This window comes from Rhinoraja longicauda, chromosome 3, assembly GCF_053455715.1.
Source record: "Rhinoraja longicauda isolate Sanriku21f chromosome 3, sRhiLon1.1, whole genome shotgun sequence".
NCBI lineage: Eukaryota > Metazoa > Chordata > Chondrichthyes > Rajiformes > Arhynchobatidae > Rhinoraja > Rhinoraja longicauda.
This window is the reverse complement of record NC_135955.1, coordinates 31766032-31791883: the sequence shown is the minus strand read 5'-3', so window position 1 is coordinate 31791883 and position 25852 is coordinate 31766032. Positions and strand designations below refer to the sequence as shown.

The window sequence follows — 25852 nt, the reverse complement described above, 5'->3', positions numbered from 1 at the left end:
GAGCAAAGTGGAGGCTGATTCATTAAGTGCATCCAAGGCAGAAATACACTTTCAATCTTTAGGAGCAGTGGCAGGAAAGTGCAGCTGAGGCTAAAGATCAAACCAGGCATGAAGATTTTGAATGGCAGAGCTGACTCCAGAGACCTTATTATCTACCACTGCTCCAAATTCTTATGCTCTTGCAGGAAAGAAAGCAACATATTGAACAAGCCCATTTCTTTTCATAGATCAACACCACCTACACAGCTTCCTTTCATGTACTCTCTCTTGCCAGAAACGCATTCACTTGCCAGTTTTAAAGGTTGTCCTTCTATGGTTTATTCACCAGACATGAACAAATATTCCACCTCTGCTTTTGCTCCCAACAGCCCTAGCATTCTTCTGTATGTCCCATTATTTTCTTTCTTTCATTATAGTGGACAATAAAACTGACTTTGTGACAAATGATGCAAGTGTCAAAATTGTTAGGAAGCAGTCCTGTCAATAATCTCTTTGCACTGGGGATTGGGAATAGAATCACCAAACCACTAGGGTTCAAATAGCTTAGGGTGGAGACAACATTACTGGATTATAACCAAAGTAATTTGCTGTTAACGTATAAATGATGCCACCTTATAAAATCGGACAATGACAAAATGCAACTGCCACTCAGAACAGCAACAATTCACTGAAACACACATCAATTGCTTAAACATCGTCTTTCAGCAGTTGAGAGTATGAAAGTAATTCAAATGGCAAAGGGGGATTGGAGAGGAACAATAACTCAAATTGGGAAGAGGGGTAATTGTGGAGGGCAGAGGGAAAGCATTGAATATTGTGAGGGCAACACTCTTGAGTAGATGGCAGAAAGGAGCAGTGATCCAAACTGGATAGAGCAAAGAGGAATGGGAGGAAGAGGGGACCTGTAATTCTGGGTATCAGGGAAGGAATGTTCCAGAAAGGGAAGGATTTATTCACAAAATGCTGGAGTAACTCAGCAAGTCAGGCAGCATCTCGGGAGAGAAGGAATGGGTGACGTTTCGGGTCGAGACCCTTCTTCAGACGTCTCGAGCCGAAACGTCACCCATTCCTTCTCTCCCGAGATGCTGCCTGACCTGCTGAGTTACTCCAGCATTTTGTGAATAAATCGATTTGTACCAGCATCTGCAGTTATTTTCTTATACCATCATATATCTATTCTGCACACGTCTAAAGGCAGTGCAACCAGAAATGCCTACAATACTCCAAGTATGATCTCACCGAGTACTTGTACAATACCAGAGTAGGAAATAATGAGGACCAGTAATCTAGACTGAGAAGAAAGAGATGAACAGTAGTCTGGAAGAGAGCAGGAGCGGAGTAGCTGTTTTTGAAAATGGGAAGAAGGGAATGAACAATAATCCAGATTGAGAAATACAAGAGAAAGAAGAGAAACAGTTAACAGGAATAGTGAGTATGACTGAAGATTGGAAAAATGATTCCGTTGAGGTTGAATAAGAGTATGGGGGAATGTACAGAGGAATATCTTGGTCTTACAATCAACAAACTGTGGGAGTGGGGGCAAGGTTGGTGGGAGGTTTGTGGCTCCTTCATAGATACATTTTAGGAACAGTTGATTAGGTGGCTTTTTGCACAAGCTTTGCTGCTATAAAAGGACACAGTGGCTGGGCACAAATAATAAAATTTTAATCTATAGATTTAAATGATTAACAAAAATCAGCAATGACAATAAATTCCCAAACTTTGGCAGCTGCTGTGAGAACCTTTTCCAGTCAATGCTAGAGTCAGACAATTAACAGCTGTGAATGTTAAAAGTCTGAGACCTACACCGCTCCCTATTCCAGCATCAAACCCCTCCACATACTTACCACTGCCATGGAAAAATCACATGTACTTAATAAAAGAAACAAAAATAACACATGTATTCCTGGCATGTGATTTTTTTTGCTTTAAAGCCAGTTTAGAATGATTCAGAGAAATACATATAGTATTGCACAGTGGTTCATTGGGCAGCACTTCCAACTCTATTATTTGCCTTCCTGACCCATAGACCACAATCAGTGAGGAGAGGCAACAAAACATCCTCCATGACAATTCTCCACCCACATGCCCTGCTAGGGTGCATTCTCAGCCCCTTTTTATACTCCCACTACACTCATAACTGTGCAGCCAAATTCTGCTCTAACTAGTATACGTATGTCACCACTGTTATGGGCCAGATCTTGAAGAATGATGAAATGGAGATAAAGTGCTGAGTAACAGTGCCAGGACAATAATCTCCCCCTTAATGTCAGCAAGAGGAAGAAAGTAGTTATTGACTTCAGGAAATTAGGTAACGCACGTTCAGCCAGCATCAAAGGCACTGGAGTGGAGATGGTTATGAGTTTTAAGTTTTAAATATCACAAATAGTTTGTCCTGGACCAACCACATTGCAGCTACAGCCAAGAAAGCACACCATTGCCTCTCCTTCCTCAGAAGACTGAAAAATTAGATTTTTTCTAACAACTCTTACAAAATTCTACAGAAACACTGTAGAAAGCATCCTTTTGGGATGCATCACAACGTTGTTTGGCAACAGCTCTACCAAAGATTGTATGAAATTGCAGAGCATTGTGCACGTAGCCCAGTCCATAACACAAGTCAGCCACGCCCTCCATTGAGCTACACCTCACGTTGCCTCAGCAATGCAGACAACATAATCAAGGACCATTTACACCCCTATCATTCCCTCTTCTCCCCTCTCCCGACAGGCAAAAGATGTGAAAGCTTGAAAAGCACATACCACCAGATTCAGGAACAGCTTCACCCCAACTGTTACCAGTCAACAGAATGGTTCTCCCATAAGATGAAGGTGAAGTCCTGATCTCCCAACTACCTCATTGCAGCCCTTGCACTTTTTATTATCTGCACTTTCTCCGTAACTGTAATACTGTAATGCTATAATCTGCACTCTGGCATGTTTCTCTTTGCTCTTGGTGTACGTGTCTGGCTTGATTTTACTCATGTAACATGTGACTGGATAGCACGCAAACAATCTTGTACACGATACAAAACTAAGCCAGTACCACTTATTGGAAAGTGTTAAAAACTAACTCACCTGGTTTGTTTGTGAATTGGACGGTCCGCAGCCAAGTTGTACAAAGTTCTTTGCTGTGTCCTGAGGGGTAAGATGCGGTGGGTATCTGATTGTTGGGTGCGAGAAGTAACTACTGGGAGCAGGAGGGAGAATGGAGGAGGCTGAAAAATGTAGCGGTGAAGGAGGAGGTGGGCTTCTCGTTGAGATGACTAGAAACAGAAAAGAAAAAGTTGAAGACATTTTCTATAGTGTAAATTACCACTGGTCTTATGTGCACATTGCATATTTTCAGTTCCTGTAACAGTAAACATTGTTTCTGTGCATAATGTGCGCTTAGTAAAGGCGTAGTAAATACTGCCAAGCATAATTCCGTGCAGAAAATATTACAATTAAGTAAACCCTAAGCATCCATTAAATTTGTCAGTTTACCATCGTGGTGTGTAATCAGTTTAACAGATTGCTGTTATGATTATTTAAACTTGTTCATTCAAAGTGTGCTGTTCCTCTTTGCTGAATTTGTCCTTTGAGCATAACTATTTCAGAGGAAAACTATTTAGAAGAGAATAATTCAATTATTGTTTTGGAAAAACACAGTCACGACTCATGAAGGACCCTTTGCACATAATTCAGAGTGCCAAACGTCAAGATTTATTTCTTTAAAATTAAGAACATTGGATGGACTCTTCTACATTCGATAATCGTGAATACTGAATCCTTCCAGGAAATTATAAAATCACTTTATCTGAAATTTTCCATTAGTCATATTTATTATTGAGGCAGTGAGAAAAAGATGATGCCAGTGGATACAGGTTATTTCTGATGCACAGTCTTTTTCTTTTCACTTTCTTCTCGTATTTATGTTTTTTTGTGTTGTTTGAGTCTTTGAGCGTGAGATGCAGCTGCAAGCAAGATTTTCATGTTACCTTTACTTCTTTACAGTTGTGCATATGACAATATACTCAAATGGACTCGACTTAACTTACCCTATTCCTTATTCTGTTTCTGAATAAGCATACTTATTCTGAAATAATCCACCAAAATGTATTGATCAGTTAGTGTAGTCCAGAGGTAACAAGTAGCCAAGTTCCCCTCAAGCTTCAACATATACCACACAGCACAAAACACAAGTGGGCTCCAACTAGCCAGGCTCCAAATACTATCACCAGTACTGAGTGCACTGTGCAACAGTTAAAGTGGTCAAATAAAATGCTCTTGGTTGAAATGAAATCTCCCCAACCTGGTTAAGAGGCAAATGTACTTGTCGAAAAGTACTGTACTTCATCAAAAAAAAATTCTTGAGAGGTTGATGCATCAACTGCAATTTCCAATTTCTTTGCATTTATTTAATATACAGATAAAGTATGAATTGAATTACCACTGTGTCCCGGGATGCCAGGGTGATGATGCTGTGGGAAAGTGTTCAGTCGTGGTGATGAACCTTGTGGAGATGTGGGGTCACTATATATATTCTTCTCGGGCTTCTTCATTGTAGGAGATGACATTTCTACCAAGTCATAGATAGAAATATGAAAACAGGTAAATACTTATAACAGGTGTATTAGACCACTTTAGAAAGGTGCATCATTTCAGCACAACTCTGCCTCTTTCTCAGGAGAACCCACCATCACCAGTTTTGGCCTAGTTGCTGTGAATGATCTCTGCCTGGTCATCGCTGTCCAGTCCATCACAGGTTCTGATCTCACCACCATCAAAGGGATCTAAGGAAGGTGCTGCCTCAAAAAGGCAGCCCATACTATTAAAAACCCACATCACCCTGGCAACATTCTACTTCGCTCCTACCATCAGGGAGAAGGTACAGGAGCCTGAAAAATACCAGGTTCAATAGCTTCTTCTCAGTAACCATTGGGTCTTGAACACTATGCAACACTAATCTCAGCACCTATGAACTTCTTGGGTAGTTCACAACTTAATGGCATGAACATTGAATTCTCCAATTTTAGATAACTAATTAATCCCCCCCCTCCTTCTTCTTTCTCCCCTTCCCCACCCCTTCCCTTCCCTATGCCCCTTGCAGACATTTCTCTCCTCCTCCTCCCCTTCTACCTATATTCCTTCCTCTGGCTTCACATTTCTCACCTCTCCTATCCTTATCTCATACCTTTTGTCTTTTCATCTCTGGCCTTTGTCCAATTATCTGCATATCACCCTCTCCCCCCACCTCACCTGCATCCACCTATCACTCACCAGGCTTTATCCTGCTCCTCTTCTCTTCCAGCTTTCTCCCCCCACCCCAACCACCATGATCAGTCTGCAGAAAGCTCCCTCCAGAAACATCACCAATAATGTTCTCCAGAGATGCTTCCTGACCCATTGAGTTACTCCAGCACATATTGGCTTTGTTTTTATGAACGTACTTGGTTGCGCTGCAGATGTCGTTTTTTGCATTATTAGTTTATTGTTTTTTTAAATTATTGTATATTTCCGCGCTGTACCTCTAAACTAAACTAAACTAAACTAATTTATATGTGCGATTTGCATTTAAGGACCTGTTAAGTTGATGCAAGTAAAAATTCATTGTTCCATATGACAATTAAACACTTTAGACTAGTGACTTATGTGATAAACCAAGGTCCAAGCAAAAAACGACAGAGGAAATTGGTTCATAAAATTCCACCGGGAAAATTCTTTTGGTACAAATGTACTATTTGCAACACACTTCTAACCCTAACAATCAATAATCTTTCATCAGCAAAACTAAATGCAAAAAAGATATATAATTGTGAAATTACTACAACCTTGATGAAAATAATAGTTTGTCTTTTTCTTTTTAACTTAAGGAAGGAAAGAAGAGTTTGGAATGTTGTGCGTGGATGTTCCGTACAATTAAAGTCAATTGTGCAAATTTTAAAGTGCAATTTAGGAGAACATAACAGCAAATATGATCTCGAGAACAACAATTCTGATCAAGTAATTCCATTTAACAGTGCTGGTAAGAAACATATATTGATGAGGATCTCCTCCATCCTTACTTGAATGAAACCACATTATGTTCAAACAAAATGGCAGGCAAAAGCTTTGCATATCAACTCATTCAAAAGACTGGACCCACTACTCATACAACACTCTTGCATTCCTACAAGGAAATGCCATTTGCGACTGTGTGCCCATCTATCCAGAATGTGTGCATGAGATGCGCACCCTCAAGACATGAGAATGACAAATACTTTTAATGTTAGTTTATGCTAGTTATATGGGAATCTGCAACCAGTGAACAAAAGGCTTAAACAAATGATGCATGGTGCAACTGTGAAGAATTTATTTCCAGGGGGGTAATAGTCAATGGATTATATTGGCTGAGCTATTAGTAGATCACTGATCAAAGAAAGAGTTAGCGGAAGAATGCTCTTTAATTCCTGGGATCATGGAGCCCAGGTTTAAGGTTTATCTATCAGGATAGGCTATTTAAACTGATACTTTATCTTTAAACATAATACTAGTGCAGATGAAATACATTTGAGGTTTGATTGGTTTCAAAGCTCAGATGTCCTTTTACTATTCTTCTTAGTCTTAAGAAAATATTTGAATCTAAGTTAAGGAAACATACTTTAACATTGATTTTCATTTTGTATACTGACTTGCTAACTGTGAAATTGAGCAGTTTAATGATTCATATGTGGCCCGTCCTCAATGAATTATTTTCAGTCCAGTCACAGAAAGTTTGGAAAAGCCTACGAGGGTGGACATTCATTTTACTGGAAAACATTTCTGAAAACGACATTGAAAAGGGAGCCATGCCAGTTTGTTCTGGTGATACATCGTGCAATGATTTTGTGCACTTAAAAAATGTGATCACCCTGTTTTCATGGAAAAACAATTGTCTGGAGGAATCGCTTCAGCAATCAGCAATCCACACAAACACTATCCTCCACACACTAGGGATAATTTACATTTAAACCAAGCCAATTAACGTAAAAACCTATACGTCTTTAGAATGTGGGAGGAAACCAAAGATCTCGGAGAAAACCCACGCAGGTCACGGGAAGAACATACAAACATACAAACTCCGTACAAACAGCACCTGAGCAGTCGGCGCTGCAAGAGCTGTAAGGCAGTAACTCTACCGCTGACCACTGTACCGCCGTGAGGACGCAGGATGCGAACGTATCCTGGTTGTCTAGGTTGGGAGAGTAGGAGGAAACCGAAGATCTTAGAAAACCCAAGATGAAAATCCAAGCTGTCTTATAAAAAGTGTTAATTCAGAGTTCATCGACTATAAGGGAACGCTCGCGTCTAAAGTTTGAAAAAGGACCCCGAACCAAAATATCACCTATCGATTTTCTCAAGAGATGCTGCCTGACCCCCTGAGTTACTCCAGCAATTTGTATCTATCTTTGCTCATATCTAATGTTTATCTTCACAGTCGGGGTCAAGGAAAGAGCGTTCATTGCAGCCCTGTTTCCACCAATCTTTCCACCACTACGCACAAGAAGCCATTGTACGCAGATGCCGAGAAGTGTGTTCAGCTCTGGCTGAACAATTTCTAATCTTGTGATGTGGACTCGATAAGAAGATCTTTGCAGTCCATCCACCTCAACTACTTTTGTCATTGTGTATATACTCTTCTCCACTGCAAATGAGCTGTAACCATTAGGGGAGCAGTGTTAAAGTGGTCGTATAGGCAAGGTGTACAGAAGTCAAGCAAGTCAGCCATTGTATCTTATCTAATTTTTTTAATATTTGGCATTTTGCGTTGACAGTGTAGAGAATCAAGAACTGAGTATTAGGAATATGGAGATGATCTTTTGGGTCTGGGTTTCCCTTTACCTCTAATGGTTCATAGGAGATGTGTCCCACTGTGGAGTCAGCATTTATTGATTATCCTTCTTGCATTAAGGATGTGGAGAAGTCACTTTCCTGACTTGCTGCTGTGCTTCAGCTGAAGGAACTCCCTTTTGTACTGGACAGTCACGGAGAACTCTCTGAAGTCTTTTACACTGATCATCCACGGAGAACTTGCAGTGTATTTCCAGGTTAGACTTGCAGGGCACCTTGCATGTGTTCAAATGACATGGAATGAATATTTTGTCTTTCAAAGAAGTAACAGTGAAGTGATATTGCAACCAACGGGTCAAAGGTGGACAGCAATGAGTTGGGTTTCTGAAAGATAGGATTGCCATTCAAGGGTGCTGCTTTGTCCTGAAATAATTAAAACTTCAGTATCTTCAAGGCTTCGTTTAAGTAAGCAAGTAAGTAACACTTCACACCCTATTTCCACAAGACCATGTATTAAAGGCAATTATGAATCCCAAGTGACAAGACATGTCCAATGGGCATTATATAATGGTTGCTGTCACCAGTAGGTATGCCAGGCATGACTACACAATGGAAATAACCAGTAGCATAAGGTGCACATTACTTTGCTCATCACAGTTTGTGATTTGAATTACTGACAAATGGGGGTAGTAGTCAAAATAAATTTTGGCTGCATGAATGCATTTCTGAGCTGTGACATCCAGTTAGAACAATGTTTGTGCTAATCTTCCTCTTCTTTGCTTTCACGCCAATCAGATATTGGATAACACAAACACAATAATGATCACTGTAACCAGGAATCACTTAGCATCACTGGCTCTGGAAGAACAGCTAAAATGGCATTATTTAAAATTTGTAATGTTATTTTCTGGATAACTATGAATGTATTCTTTTGTATGGAAACAACACAGCATTTTAAACTTTACCCAAAAAACAGTCTTTACAGTGATAATATTGGACTATATTAAAACATTGTTCAAATCATTAGTTAAGGTACGCTACAGCCATAAGCACAACTATGAGACAAACAAAATATTTTATGCCTGTACATGGTAAAAATAATATCAAATGGTTTACTATTTAAATGTTTTATCCATAAGAAAAGTTATAGTTGCAAAGATCCACTGGGATTTTGCCACTACCGATCTGGAATTGTAAGAATTCAATAAGTAATGAGTTGTTCTGTGTGCAATATATAGAAATAAAGCTCTCAGCTTTATTTGTCTGTGCTTACAAAACTCCACCACTCCATTTTTCTATTTCATTTATTTTCATAAACTCAGCTACTTTTCTTTTGAAAGGACATAAACCGTTTTCTACAAAAACTTTCACATAAGCTTCCATGTAGCTTTCACATAATTACCTCCACAGATGCTGCCTGAAACACTGAGTTTTCTAGCACTTGGTATTTTGATCCAACTTAAATTTATTTCATACTGCTTAAAGATCGCTGTGAGGGTGAACCAATGTGCACGCAATGCTGATGCAATGCAGCGTGATGTCTTACTTTGGACGCCGTGAAAAGGAAATCGTGGATTCATTTTGAATTTATTTATTATGGATGATGTGCTTATACATTGTGGAGGAATGTGCTCAGTTGGTGGAGGAGCAAGCAAGTTATTTGTGGAGTGATCAAGGACAGGGGTGGACTGGTGCAGTCAAATGTGTGCTACATTTTGAAGTCACCCCTAACAGTACTGAAGTATCACATTAGCAGAACAATAGTCTGCAGTAAAAATCAAATCAAGATATTATCTCCTTGCCAAACCTGCAGGCTGCATGTGGAGTGCCAACATTTTTAAACCATGTTCATTACCTGTCACGTTATTTCATTCAGGCTCTGTTGGCTGACTTAGTAAACTAGTAGAGATCAAATCTCATGGTACGAATCAGACATATTGCTCCCCACTACATTCCCAAGGCTCCTAGCCATCACACAAGTGCTGAACACACTGACCAGCAAATGTCCATGATAATTCAATGCTACCGGCACACCCATTATTATCATCTCCATTCATCCACTCAGGATACCAAGCCTTTCAAACCCATTGACAAGTCTTCCTCACTTGATGACTTACTTGTAAGCCCTTGTCAATCAGCATATCGGCTCTAACGAGAACCTGTCAACCAGAATTACACAGGGTATGATGTGGACAGTTCCAATCTGCGCAGTGTCTCAAATGTACACCAATGGGGTCTTTGTTATGGCAACAACTGTCTTTCTGGACAATGTCAAATCATGTGCCACATGTTTTCACTCTAGTGCACTGACAATGCTAACTGGTGGGCTATGTAACTTACATCATTTTAAGTTGCTAGCAAAGTTCAGCTATGAGTACAGTAGACTTGATGGGCCAAATGGCCTAATTCTGCTCCTGAAACCTGAATTTATGAGATTTTCAGCAGAGAGATTGAAGCACAAGGAAGGAGGTCTGTATTGAACTTTGCTAGAGAATGTGTGCAGTACAGTTGCTGGGTAACAAAAGAAAAATCAGGCTTGGCTACGATGCTGTGCCCAGGAATCACAGGCCTCGACTTCAGTATCACTCTTCTGGAATTAATATAAAAGTGTCACATGATACTGACAGTTGGCATTTACACTGACAAATGCTGGTGTTTCAAAACGGAATGAAAATTGAACAAAACCTTCAGATGAAAGTAACAGAGAAAGTGATTCAAGTATTTTATGTTCCGGTACTTCCAAAGTACTTGATTAGACTTCTTTCTTGTTATTACTCCCAAGATATTCCTACTCCATTAAATATAGATTTCCTGCACAGATTTACTACTCTATTTTCCTAACTTTCCTTTTAAGCTAGAGTTTTTGCTAATTACAGTTATCCCTCTTACTCGCACATTGCTAACTATTTACAAATGTATTTCATTTTTGTGTGTTCTGACCAAGCTTATTACAGCCACTAATTTATCATACTGCTGAATTACTGCAAACTATGTTGGCAAATGCAGTGGTGGCTCACTGACAAACATCTTTTGTGTAAACCTAATAACGGGTGGGGAATATTAGTTTGTCTGCTAGTAATTATTATTCAGGTCCAGCAATTCTGCTTTAAGTCACAAAGGACCGGTATTTAAAATTTGGCTGTACAACATACAGATGCTGTTCTTGCGTTGTCAAAGCTTCTTTGTGTAAAAGCAATTTTTCTGAAGTAGAAATAATATATTGTGCCTGAGATTCTGGCATTAGTCTTAGTTAATATCATTTAAAATATTTTTAAAAGTCACCAATATTAATAAATTGCCCCACAGCATTGATTCATGTGTTCCACTCTATTCGTTAACAAGTAGATTCCAAAACTGTCAAGTGAGCTGAGGCATTGCATTATTTCAGGGAACATTTTCAGCAAGATGGTTTGTTTACAGGCTTACAGAAACTTAAACAGATTGCTTCTTGAGCATAATGCAACTTAGCGCCTGACAGCCACCCCTCTGTGAGCGCGAGTATTTTTATGTTACGATGCAGTGGGGTCTTCAGACAGAAGCTTTCAGTTGAGGATCCAGTTGCTAAGCAGTTTTAAAGTAATGCTGTGAAGAAAGGTCACTTCAAATGTGCCGTTGCTCAGTCAGGCTGGTTATAGATACCGGTATCTCTCGTGAAAACACCTATTGCCAATTCTGATGTCAAAGTCACTCACCCTCACATAAGATGATAATAATATTTTTAGAACTAGATTTCATCTTGACTAACTGCTCTGAAGCTAAGCTTCAAAATCAACAGGGACAATACTAAATTGGCATAACTACATCCCTAAAAGAGATCATGTTCATCTTCCAGTCAAAACAATGGGATTGAAGCCACAGCTAGCAAATTAAATAAGTTTCACAAGGGGAAACAATAGTCAGATGTTAAAGTGTTGTACTTGGTAGAACCAAGATTAAATCTATCATACTCTAGAACCAATTTTAATGAATCGTTAAACTTTTGCCCTTTCAATACTTTAATTAGACGCCTCCATTCAGTGAAATAAACCCAATGAGGTCAAAGAAATCAATATCTTGTAAAGAGTCTTCACTTAGAGTTCTTCATATTATACTCAATCTTATTTAACCCTCTGTGCACAGATCATCTACTGCAGTTGCCAAATATACAACTAGTGTTTCTATTCTTTTATAATTATAAACATTTCTATTTCAGCATCCGTGTATTATTTCATGAAATCATATTTATTAGTCGTAGAGTCATACAGCGTGGAAACAGGACCTTCAGCCCAACTTGTCCATGCTGTCCATGATGCTCCATTTAGTCCCACCTGTCCATGTTTGGCCCATATCTTGCTAAATCTTTACTATCCATCTCGCTGTCCATTGTTTCAGAATAAAATAGTCCAATTTTAATATATTTGTAAAAAACCACCAGGTAATTATTATTATTAAAGATGAATGTACAAAATTCAAATGCTGCTACTATATGAAGCTAGGACTCATGCAGTTGAGGTAATGTATTTGCACATTTAATAGATGGTATGGGAGAAGAATCAGAGCAAGAAAGAAATGCATGGTTTTCCAGTTGGCAGACTGTTACCAGCATGATGTTACATGAACAGATATAGGCTATTTTTAACATATAATGGTTTGGATGGGAAAAAAGTGTTATGTAACCAGATTTATTTATGATACACAGTTAGATGGGAAAGAAGATACAATAGCTTGAAGGCATTTGCCACCAGATTCAGAAAGTTTCTTCCCCAATGTTACCAGGCTACTGTGTGAACCTCTCATAAGGGTGTTGTCACCATCTCTCAACCCACCTCCTTGTGGCCTTCGCACTTTTCTCATCTGCAATATTTCCGTATAGAGTCATACAGCGTGGAAACAGCTCCTTCGGCCTAACTTGCCCACACCGACCAACATGTCCCGTCCACACTGGTCCCATCTGTTTGCGTTTGGCCCACATCCCTCTAAACCTGTCCTACCCATGCACCTGGCTAATTGTTTCTTAAACGTTGCAATTGTCCATGCCTCAACTACTTCCTCTGGCAGCTTATTCCACACACTCACCATCCTTTGTTTGAAAATGTTATCCCACAAATTCCTATTAAATCTTTTACCCTTCACCTTAAACCTATGTCCTCAGGTTCTCAATTCCCCTACTCCTGTGCTTCAAGGAATAAGAGACCCAGTCTGCTCAACCTCTCCCTATACCCCAGACCCTCGAGTCCTGGCAACATCCTCATAAATCTTCCCTGTACCCTTTCCAACTGTAATTGTATCTAACACTGTAATGCTGTATCCCTACATCCTGCACGTTGCTTTTTTTTCTCTTGGCATAACAAAATCTTTCACTGTGTGACAATAATGAACCAATACTAATACCATGTGCACAATGAGGATGCAGAGTATACAAATGGCAGATGACAAGGGAACCTCTGCATTTGTGCATTGGTATGATGTGATAATCTCCAATTTGATAGCATTAACAGAAACACAACAGTTTTAGCCAATGATTAGAAAGGTACTTAGTTTATCAACCTTTGTTTCACTGGTTGGAATGTAAAAACAATGAGGAATTGTTGAGATAAAAACACAAAATACTGGAAACAAATATGACCAATCTTAAATGGTAACTCTATTTTTCTTCCACAGACGCTGCCCAACCTGCTGAGTGTTTCCAGTATTTTTTGTTTCTGTTTGAGATTATCAGCATCTGCAATTTTTATTAAAATGCAACTATTACAGAGATTGTACTGGATTGTACTGGACATTGCAGTTGAAGTGGAGTACTGTGTGCGGTTATGGCCTCTTAAAGATTTATATGCTTGAGATGCAGCTAGTGCAACAGCGAAGTGCATGACTGATTTCTGGGGTCAGGGAGGTTGTCTGCTGAGGAGAGATTATGTGGGACTGGCCTTAATCACTGAGTCTTAGAGGCATGAAATGTGATCTCAGTGAGACAAACAGGATTCTGACAAACAAAATCAATTTCCTCATTCTAGAGATTCTCATGATGATCTCAGAATAAAGGATCAGCCATATGGCACTGAAGTAAGGAGAAATGAATTTATGCCAGGAGTTGTAAATCTTTGCATTTTTAAGGATGAGATATTTTGGACACCAGTGAAATTAGATGATTTTGGGATTGGATGGCGCATGAGTCATTTTGTAAAGAAGTAAAACAGATTTGAGAGGCCGTTTTACCTACTCCTGCTTTCAATTCTAATGTTCACAAAAGGTCAAGAGCGTAACAAAGCTAACATTGTAATTTCCATTAACCATTATTATCTTCATGATTTTTCATTATTTTTAATAGGGATCTGATTATCATTGGATTTATTGAATAATTGTATCTCTAATTTTCTGGATTCAAGTGTCTTTCTTAGTTAAAGGTGTACACATAATACTCATGCCAGTGTGCAGTCAAGGTCAGGCAGGAGTCTTGTTCTGAGTGTCCTAGACTTGAAAACACTTCGGAAGCAGTATCCACGCAAAAGGAGGCCAGAAGAATGTAGTTCCTGAAAACCACTAATTTTTAAAAAAGCCAAAGTGTCGTCAATTCACTGCTCCATGTTTGACATTAATTTGAGATGTCATATTTAATTGACATGAGGTTTGGAGCTTGAAGAACTAATTACCTGTTAAACAGCTATCTAATCTTGCTAACCCAGCCAAGCAGGATATTTGCAGTCATATGTAACACAACAGCAACACTGAAAACACAATAGGGAATATAATACAATACACAGCATTCTGAACATTATGCAGTTCAGCTCTGTGAATAGGTTGCGTCATTTTTTACACAGTACCTCAGTTCAGTTACGATGTCTGAGCTGTTAAATCCTTAGACTGGGCAGCATTTCATTAAGGAGGGACAAAGATGATAAGGTAGACACAAAATGCTGGAGTAACTCAGCGGGACAGGCAGCATCTCTGGAAAGAAGGAATGGGTGACGTTTTGGGTCAAGTCTGAAGAAGGTCTCGACCCGAAACGTCACCCATTCCTTCTTTCCAGATATGCTGCCTGTCCCACTGAATTACTCCAGCATTTTGTGTCTACCTTCGATTTAAACCAGCATCTGCAGTTCTTTCCTATGCAGGGTGGTAAGGTAATGGAACCTCGGATAACGAGAGAAATTGTAAATGTGGCTACAAAGGAAAAGAAGTACAGAAGATGAAATCAGACAGGGCCTTTGAGGAATATACAGCAAGCAGGAAAGACATCGAGGACAATAGGAGGAGGACCAGCAGAACCATGAAATATTATTAGCAAGTTGGATTAAAGGGAATATCAATGGTTTTTATACATTCATTAAAAATAAGAGGGTAAGTTGGGTGAGGGCAAGATCATTCAAAGATAAAGGAGGGCATTTATGCTTGGGGTCAGAGAAGTACTTTGCATTGTTATTCACCAAGACAAAGGGCTTGGAGGGCAATGAGATCAGTTTTAGATATAGCAAAATAATGGAGCATTTTGAGATCAAGAAAGAGTTGGGTCTCTTGAAGAGCATTAAGGTGGCTAGGTCCCCAGTGCCTGATACGATCCCAGGTTATTGAGAGTCAAGAGAAGGTGAGGTCCCAGAGGAATGGAGAGTAGCCAACGGTATTCCTTTGCTTAAAAAGGGAAATAGGGATATTCCTAGGAATTGTAGGTCAGTGAGCTTCATGGCAGTGGTGCAAAAAATACTGAAGAGGATTATTTGGGATAGAATCTATTTGCATTCAGAAGAGAATATGCTATTAAGGGGCAGTCAGTATGGCTAAATGCAGGGCTAGTAGTCATGTCTTACAAAGTTGATTGTCATTTTTTGAGAGGGTGATGAAGGTGATTCATAAGGAAGAGGATGCAGGATGATCTTATAGAAATTTCCAAAATGTTGAGAGGAGTAGATTAGATATACGCAGAGTCTCCTGTCCAGAGTAGGGGAACTGAGAACCAGAGGACATAGGTTTAAAGTGAGGAGGAAGAGATTAAATAGGAACCTGATGGGTAACTTTTTTACAGGTGGTCCTGTTTCCACGCAGTATGACTCTATAACTCTATGGGAGTAGGACAGTGGATGTTGCCTGCATGAAACTTCAGTAAAGCATTTAATAAGGTCTCTTGTGGTAGGCTGATTCGGACAATTAGGATACATGGAACCCACAGTGACTTAGTGGTTTGGATTCAGAATTGGCTTACTCATAATAGATAGAGGCTTGTGGTAGAAGGGTGTCATTAGACAATAGATGCAGGAGGAGGCCATTTGGCCCTTCGAGCCAGCACCACCATTCAATGTGATCATGGCTGATCATTCTCAATCAGTACCCCGTTCCTGCCTTCTCCCCATACCCCCTGACTCCGCTATCCTTAAGAGCTCTATCTAGCTCTCTCTTGAATGTATTTAGAGAATTGGCCTCCACTGCCTTCTGAGGCAGAGAATTCCATAGATTTACAACTCTCTGACTGAAAAAGATTTTCCTCATCTCCGTTCTAAATGGCCTACCCCTTATTCTTAAACTGTGGCCCCTGGTTCTGGACTCCCCCAACATTAGGAACATTTTTCCTGCCTCTAACTTGTCCAATCCCTTAATAATCTTATATGTTTCAATAAGATTCTCTCTCAACTTTCTAAATTCCAGTGTATACAAGCCTAGTCGCTCCAGTCTTTCAACATACGACAGTCCCGCCATTCCGAGAATTAACCTAGTGAACCTATGCTGCACGCCCTCAATAGTAAGAATATCCTTCCTCAAATTTGGAGACCAAAACTGCACAGTACTCCAGGTGCGGTCTCACTAGGGCCCTGTACAACTGCAGAAAGCCCTCTTTGCTTTCAGGACCATTCTGCCTGAATCTCTGTAACCAGAAGTACTCAGCAGAGATTAGTATTGGGACCTCTGTTGTTTGCAAAATTACTTGGACAAAAACATAGATGGGATGGTTTGTACGTTTGCAGTCGATTCCAAAATTGGATGAAGTTGCAGACAATGAAGAAAGCTATCAAAGGATGGGAGGTTGGATAAACTTGAACTGTTTTCTCTGGAACATCGGAAGCTGGGGGCGGGGAGGAGACTGGATGGAAGTTTGTAAAAAAATGAAGGGTGCAGATTGGGTGGACAGTCAGAACCATTTTTCCAGTGAGGAATTGTCAAATATTAGAGAGCACAGTTTAAGGTCAGAAAGGGAATATTTTAAAGATGTGTGGGGAATTTTTTTTTACAAAGAGATTGGTAGGTGACTGGAACATGCTGTCAGGGGTGGTGGCGGAAGCAGATACAATGGAGGTGTTTAGGAGGTTTTTGGATAGGTGCAGGAAAGTGCAAGGAATAGAGAGATAAGGATCATGTCCAAACAGATGGGATTCATTTTATCTGGTATCATGCTTGGCACTGTCATCATCGGCCAAAGTGCCTATTGTTGTACGGTACTGTGTTATTTTCTAACTTCATTTCATTACAAGAGACTCAATTTGCCTGCCAATCCACTTTCTGTGCCAACTATTCTCAGAATCAATGATGTTTGTTCCTACCAATCAGCTTCTAAAGAATGTATTGCTTGGCTTGGTACTTACCTTCTTGGTGTGCCCAGAATGTGATTCATATTATAATAAAGATATAAATGGGATAATATAATTGCTGCCTCAATGTCAAAGAATATTGTAAATTTTCAACAAAGCTTAACCCTTACACTGATGCACTGCTTTGGGAGCAAACTGTGGTGCTGGGCACAATGATGTTGTGATCCTGACCAAAATCAAAAATGATATCATCTATAATGGTGACCAAGGTAAATTTGTCTCTTTTATGCTTCTCGTCCTACCTGCCGCTTTTGATTGGGTTATTTTATTTACCTTTTCTCCACTGCGCTACCTCCTCTCTCAAGGTCTCTGGTCCCTGATTTGTCGCACTGTTAGTCCATGAGAGCAGCACTGAAAGAATAGAACTTTCCTCTCATTGGGAAAACTGAATGCATTGCCATCAGTACCTCCGCTCAGTTCGCCTAAACCTACCTGATTTCCCGGTTGCTAAACACTTTAACTCCCCCTCCTATTCCCACACTGACCATTCTGTCCTGGGCATCTTCCATTGTCAGAGTGAGGCCCAGCACAAATTGCAGGAACAGCACCTCATATTTTGCTTGGGCAGCTTCCATCCCAGTGGTATGAATATTGATTTCTCTAACTTCAAGTAACCCTTGCTTTCCCTCTTTCCATCCCTCCCTCTTCCCAGTTCTCCCACCAGTCTGACTGTTCCTCTGATTACATTGTATCTCTGTCTGCTTTGTTTTCACCTTCTCCAATGGCCTATTCTACATTTTCCTTGAACTGCATCTCTTTTGATCTTTTACACTTCCTTATCTCTATAACTCCCTCTCCCCTGACATTCAGTCTGAAGAAGGGTCTCGACCCGAAACGTCACCCATTCCTTCTATCCAGAGATGCTGCCTGTCCCGCTGAGTTACTCCAGCATTTTGAGTCTATCTTTGGTGTAAACCAGCATCTGCAATTCCTTCCAATACCAATAGAAACTCCTTTCCAAGGACATCCTCTTCCTGGTCACTGTTTGAGGCTGAACCAGACTAATTGTCTCTTAAGTCCCTGCCTCTGATTCAATTCTTTCTTGAGTTGAAATCATCAAACTCATGTTATTACTGGTAGCCTTGATAACTCTGGTGTCTAGGACAGTCCTTAACATGTATCCTCTGTAAATCTGAGCACATCCAAAACTTCCAAATGTTTTCTCCCAATCATCTTTACATTGTGCTCACTGACATGCCCAGGTTCCTGGTCTTTTGTGTACTTATGTCTCTGACTTTCTGCATTCCACAACTGGTCTTTGGCTTTCTGGACCCTCAGATCCGGAACTCTCAATGATTTACTGCATGAGTGGTAGACATGGAGCTATATGAACACAAGCTACTATAATGCAGCAAGTTGAATTGTTTTCAGTAAGTTCCGCAGTGTGCAGATGTTATTCATTCATATCCATATGCAATGTCACAATTGTGTACAACTTCATCATGAAGAAAATGCTCTCTGTTGCTGTGGCTCTTATTCTTTAGCAACATTAACCATGGAAGTGATATGTTATATTAGTGGGAAATTGCATCAAAAACTTCTTAACATACACCTATGATCTTATTATGGCCAAGTCTGTCATGATATTATTATGAATCATCCTCTTAATTGATAATACCAGCTTTCTTGACTTGGAACATAAATCATATTTCATCTTAATTTATGTCCATGCGCTTGTGGAAGTACACCTGTGCTATACATCACGTCTCATCAAACTCATTCCAAGAACTAACCTTGATCCCTTTCATGCCATGTTCTGCTGACACTTGTCGGTGAGCTGGGAGATGGATAGAATTCTCCAGCTGGACTGGTGTCTATGCTGTCATCAATTGAGATGGTCTTAGGCCGTTTGCTGGTGAATAAAAACACAATTCATTTTAAGATGAGGTGCCAAAACTGACAATTCCCTTTGAAATAATTTCAGTAATTTTTTTCAAAGTTCAGGTTTACACAGTCAGAATTTCCAGCAAAATTTACTAGTGCCTAAGGCACAAGTAAATAGGATAAACAAAACTTTTCTCATTGAGTCCTGGTACAAAATGTTGGTCTTGAACTTGTAGACAGCAAAATAAAGGCCTTACTTCTGTAATTGACCCTAAAATAAGATCACCACAGATATCCAGAGATCTCTGTGATTAGCACTTTCTCTTTCTAATACTTTTTGCTGCGAGCGGTTAGGCCATGTGTCAAGTCAAGTCAAGTCAATTTTATTTGTATAGCACATTTAAAAACAACCCACGTTGACCAAAGTGCTGCACATTGATTGTGTGGCCCTAATGGCAGCAACTGTGGACTTTAGGAAGGAATTTGACAAAGTCCCTCATGGTAGGCTGATCCAGAAGAGTAAGATGCATGGGATCCACGATGACTTGGTATTCAGAACTAGCTTACTGGAGGCCTGTGGCCGGTGGTGGATCCCCAGGCAGTTGTGCTGGAACCTCTGTTGTTCGTGGTACATATAAATGACTTGTACATAAAAGTCAATTGGTTGGTTAGTAACTTTACAGATGACACCAAAGTTGTGCACAGGATGGAAGGCTACAGGAGGATTTAGATCAATTACAGATTTGGGTAGAGATATGCAGGTGGAAGTTTTGGGCAGAGTTATGTAGGTACAACTCCTACTGTACACGGCCCTGGTGAGACCGCACCTGGAGTATTGTGTGCAATTTTGGTCTCCTAATTTGTGGAAGGACATTATTTCTATTGAGGAAGTGCAGCGTAGGTTCATCAGGTTAATTCCTGGGATGGCGGGACTAGCGTATGATCGACTGGGCTTGTATTCACTTGAATTTAGAAGGATGAGAGGGGATCTTATAGAAACGTATACAATTCTTAAGGGATTGGACAGGCTAGATGCAGGAAAAATGTTCCCCATGTTGGGGGAGTCCAGAATCAGGGGTCTCAGTTTAAGAATAAGGGGTAGGCCAATTAGAACTGAGACGAGGAAAAACTTTTTCACCCAGAGAGTTGTGAATCTGTGGAATTCTCTGCCACAGAAGGCAATGGAGGCCAATTCACTGGATGTTTTCAAGAGAGTTAGATTTAGCTCTTAGGTCTAAAGGAATCAAGGGATATGGGGAAAAGCAGGAGCGGGGTACTGATTTTAGATGATCAACCATGATCATATTGAATGGTGGTGCTGGCTCGAAGGGCCGAATGGCCTACTCCTTCACCTATTTTTCTATGTTTCTATGTTTCTTCCACAACGTTGCCTAGATTAGAGAGTATTTGTTATAAGGAGAGGTTGGACTTGGATTGTTTTCTCTTCAACGTCAGAGTCTGAGGGGAGACCTGATTGGTTCATAAAATTATGAGTGGCTTAGATAAGATAGAAAGTCAGAACCTTTATACTGAGGGTGAAACTGTCAGCCTAGAGGGTGCAGCTTTATTATCTGAGGGGGAAAGTTTAAAGCAATTGCGTGGGGCAAGGTTTTTTTTTAACGCAGAGTGGTGGGTACCTGGAACGCACTACCTGGGGTAGTGGTGAAAGCAGATACAATAGTTGTGTTTAAGAGGCTTTTAAATAGGCACATGGATATGCAGGAAGTGGAGGGATGTACATGCTATTTATTTATTCAGCATAGGATTATTTATTCAGCATAGACATTGTGGGCTTAAGGACCTATCATGCACTGCACTGTTCTATGTTCAAACTTGTTGAACAATTAATCCCGTCTTAGAATTGATACAGAGAATATACCAGGAAGTTAAAAAATAATAATTAACATGCTTAACATATACAGAATGTCAAACAACATTACACATATGATAATGGAAGCAAAAACATTTTAAAATAATTTTTAAATTGCATTTATCATGAAATTTTTAATGTGAAAGAATTACAACACATGTATAATAACATTTTCAGAAAGACTTTCTTCAGCCGCAATTGTGGCTTAGTTGCATTATTTCCATGATATTTTGCAAACAAAATAGTTTGTAAGTAGATTACATTCAGGTCAATTCAATGATTGCTTTGATCGTGGTGGAGAAGGCTACAGTCTGTAAAGTGTCAATGAATCATTGACAGCGACTTGGGATTAAATAACGTTATTAAACAAAGTTGTTAAACAAAGACAGAAAATATAAAGTGTGATTACAGTGTAATGTTAGTGATCACTCATAATTTCTCTGTTAACATTACCATATAGCCTGGGCAACCTCAGGGGAAGAATACCTGTACACTTTTTTATATATCTCATCAGTGGACATTTTTAAGACAGAGACAGATAGATTCTTGATTAGTGCAGGTGTCAGGGGTTATGGGGAGAAAGCAGGAGAATGGGGTTAGAAGGGAGAGATAGATCAGCCATGATTGAATGGCGGAATAGACTTGATGGGCCGAATGACCTAATTCTACTCCTATTCCTTAAGACCTTATGATCAGATTTTTGAACAGTTAGTTGGAAGTGGTCTGAAAACATTTTAGACATGCCATAGAGCTACATTCTTGCATAAGTGAAGCATTTACAATCATGATAGGTCAGGACATGCTGAATTTGATGTGTCTGCTGTAATGGAGGAGTTACACAACATTTTTCTGCATTACCTAATTTGCCCTCTTTCCTCATATCTGGTTATATTATGTTTCTATGAACCACTACAGATACTTAGGAGTGTCATCCTATGAATGCGGCAAGTATTCTTTTCTAAATTTATATACATGCACAGGAAAATATATCATCGTATCCCCAATTCTTATAAAGGAGATACTTGCCATCATTAATCTCTACGGCTAACTGAGTTTTATATTTAGAATTGTGCCAGGCATCTACTTGCCTTTTGTGGACTCACTGACATCAACTTACATTCAAATCTCCCTCACACCTACTTCTCCTAGATTTCAGATACTGCCGAAGATAGACACAAAAAGCTGGAGTAAGTCAGCGGAACAGGCAGCATCTCTGGTGAGAAGAAATGGGTGACGTTTCGGGTCGAGACCCTTCTTAGATATTGCCAATGGTTTAACCAGACCAGATACATCACCCAGCCATGTACCTCTTTTTCTTACATCTGGAACTGCAAGCCAGCAGGTGACAACCATGACTTGAGTCACTCCATCCCCATCCCCCATTCACCCTGAAACGCAATGTCTTGGTTGCTATTTAAACACCTGTAATGACAAGATGTTCATAACTAAACTACCTACTGAACCTATTTTTCCTCTGATCCCACATCCTCCTGTGTTCTTTTTTGCCACTGGGTGGAGTTGTGATCTGACAGGACATTGCTCTGAGGAAGAGTCTGCAGTTTGCACACTGGCATCATGATCCACCTCAGAATGCATAAAAAGAGTGGAGACCAAGTCATTCTCCAACCTGATGGCCTGCTTAGGAAGATCCTTGCAAGTTCTTGCCTTTAGAAGCAGTATCATTTTCACATTGCTTCTCGGCCAGACAATGAAGGAGAATTGCTTGCTAAATCTCTTTTCTGGAAGATTTCCTGCTGGGAGCTATATCTTCATTTTCTCTTGGCTGCAGGCTCTGCATTGTGGACTCAAAATGTTGTCTTCCATCAGCCGCCAATGTGGTACCCTCAGGATGGGGCAAAAGCATTGGTTGAGTTCAGCCATAGCATCCATTCCAGATCTCTCAAACTCCAACATTCCCCATGGATCAAGAAACTCAGTTAATCTTTACAACCTCAATTTACCACCAAACCTTCAAATGATGAATGGTTTATTTAAAAAGATAACAGGGATGCAGGTTGATTTTGGGTGCTGTTAGCTACTGGGGTTCCCATGCACGAAACTCATGTTGGTAGCTGGATCGTTGAGGCAGTTTGTCAGCATTGAGGTCAAGTTAACTTTGAAGGGAAAATAACATAAAAATCTAGCTAAGTAACATATTTTTGGTGCATGAGCTACTACCCTTCCAAATATGGAAGGTGCCATGAGTCATGCTAAAAACGTGTCAGTATATATCATGCTTAAAATTATAATCAAAATGATGAAGTTGTGTCCAAACAAGGATTGCTTCAGAACCCAATTCCGTATGCAACATTAAATTATGTCATCTGACAGCCAGTTAAAATTCATTTTTGGGGGCAAATAATTTTAGTAGGATTTAAATGTAATACTGATTCCCCTCAAGACATCTCCATTAACTTTCCTAAGTTCCCTAGTCTTCATGTCTTTCTCCCTAGTAAAAACAGGAGAAATAATCATGGAAGACAGCCCATTTCCTGTGGTTGCAACATACATGACCACTCTAGTGCCCGAGGGGCTCTAATCTTGCTCTAGCTATACTTTTCCATTAATATATCTATAAAATCTCACTGGATTCTCCTTAATCTTACTTGCCAGAACTATCTTATATTCCTTCTTTGCTCTCTGAATTCCCTTTTTAAGTATGCTCCTAAATTCCCCATACTCATCCAGCGATACACTTGATCCCAGCTGACCATGCCTGAAACATGCCTCTTTTTTTCCCCCTGATCAGAGCCTCTGTTTCTCTCATCATCTGGGGTTCTTTACTCCTACCTTCCTTGCCCTTCACTCGAACAGGAATATGCATACCTTACACACTCAGCATCACACTATTAAAAACATCCAATTTTTCTGGACAGACCTTTGCCTGCCAACAACCTCTTCCAATCGACTTTTGTAAGCACTACTTCACCAGTTTGATTAAAATTAGAACAAAACCATCAATGTTGGTCTTGGCCTAATTTAGAACTTTAACTTGTGGACCAGCCCTGTCCTGATCCATAACTATATTAAAGCTAAGAGAACTATGGTCATTCATCCCAGAAGGTGCCACCCACAATGGCTGCCTCGCCAACAGTCTGTCCCTTCCTTCTTCATTGTTTTTTTTAGTATGTGTTACATGTATGTTTTTTGTGTCCTTTAGCTTGTTTTGTGTGGGGGGTGCGGGAGGGGGTTGGGGGAAACTTTTTATAATTTCTTACCTCGACGGAGGTAAATTTTCTCTGCACTTTTTCCAGCTTGACGACGTCCTTCTTATGGCAGGTTGACCAAAACTGAACCCAATAGTCCAATTGTGGCCTCACCAACATGTCGTACAACTGTAACCTAACATCCCAACCTCCACATTCATTACCCTGACTGATGAAGGCCCATTTGCCAAAAGCCTTTTTGACCACCTTTTCTACCTGTGGTGCCACTTTTAAGGAAGTACGTACCTGCACTCCTCGATCCCTCTGCTCTACAACACTTGCCAGTCCCCTGCCATTCACTGCAAAGATCTTGCCCTGGTTTGATTTCCCAAGATGCAATATCTCATACTCTTTGTATTAAACTCCATTAGCCATTCCTCAGCCCAACTGCCCAAATGATCAAGACCCTGCTGTAATTTTTGATAACCATCTTAAAATGCCATCATATTTGGCTTGCAGCTGCTTATATTCTTCTGGCATTTTGTCCACTAATTCCCATTGACTATTTGATGACCTATTATACAATTCCAACAAGGTGACCATTCCCTTTTTATTTCTCAGCTCTACCCTTATAGCCTCATTGGCAATCCTTCAATAATGTAATCTCAGACTACTGCTGTGATGTTCTCCTGAGTCAATAAAGCAATTCCCCCTCTTCTTTTACCTCCCCACTTCTATTTTACCTGTAACATCTGCACCTTGGAACATGAAGCTGCCAGCCCTGTCCCTCCCTTAGCCAGGTTTCTGTAATGGCCATAATGTCCCAGCCATGCCCTGAGTTCATCCACTTTGCCTTTCGGGCCTCTAGCATTGAAATTTAGTTTAGTTTAGTTTTGTTTAGTTTAGAGACATAGCACAGAAACAGGCCCTTCAGCCCACCGACCAGCGATCCCGCACACTAGCACCACCCTACACACACTGGGAACAATTTTACATTTATATCAATTAACCTACAAACCTGTAGGTCTTTGGAATGTGGGACGAAACCGAAGATTTCGGAGAAAACCCACGCAAGTCACAGGGAGAACGTACAAACTACGCACAGGCAGTACCCGCAGTCACGCTTGAACCCGGATCTCTGACGCTCGAAGGCAGTAGCTCTACTGCTATGCCACTCTGCCGCCCATAAATGCAGTTTAATCCAACTGTATTTCCTCACTCTCTGCCGCTCTCTCGCCTAGCCTGTCTATTGAAGGATCACAGCAGAGTATGGGAATATTACTGAAACCGGTGTAAATGTATCATCATTTGTGGAGATCTTACAAATATAGGAACCATTAAGTTTGTCTGTTATGAACTAAAATTTGGTACAGACATTAGCAACAATTCTACGGAAATAAACGCCTTCGAGAAGATCTTCCAGGAAGAAGTAAATTACACTTTTGTTCTACAAGCAGCATTTGTTCTACAAAATGCATTCACCGACCATGGTATTGGTGGCACTAATGGTCTAACCTCAACTTTATTGAGGAGAGGTGATGGCTCTGAAGGACATCATTGATTCTGACAGATTTTACATTTGTCTGGCAATTTCATGGCCAGCAATAATTTAATTCCAGGTATGGGAGTTGAACTCGTATCACTCTGATTATTAGTCCAGATGATAACTATTAT

At 40.1% G+C, this 25852-nt stretch overlaps 1 protein-coding gene across 14 annotated transcripts in view; it reads right to left on the bottom strand.

The window, feature by feature from the left end:
- LOC144591618 (nuclear factor 1 B-type-like) overlaps positions 1-25852 on the bottom strand; it is a 241588-nt gene that overhangs the window by 58978 nt on the left and 156758 nt on the right. For 13 of the 14 annotated variants that reach the window (XM_078395692.1, XM_078395678.1, XM_078395730.1 and 10 more), the window contains 3 exons: positions 19072-19190; positions 4432-4560; positions 3078-3265 (listed from right to left, as the gene is read on the bottom strand). In XM_078395692.1, coding sequence (XP_078251818.1) covers positions 3078-3265; positions 4432-4560; positions 19072-19190 — 436 coding nt within the window. The remainder of the gene's footprint in view (positions 1-3077; positions 3266-4431; positions 4561-19071; positions 19191-25852) is intronic. The other variant, XM_078395718.1, reaches the window with a different exon arrangement.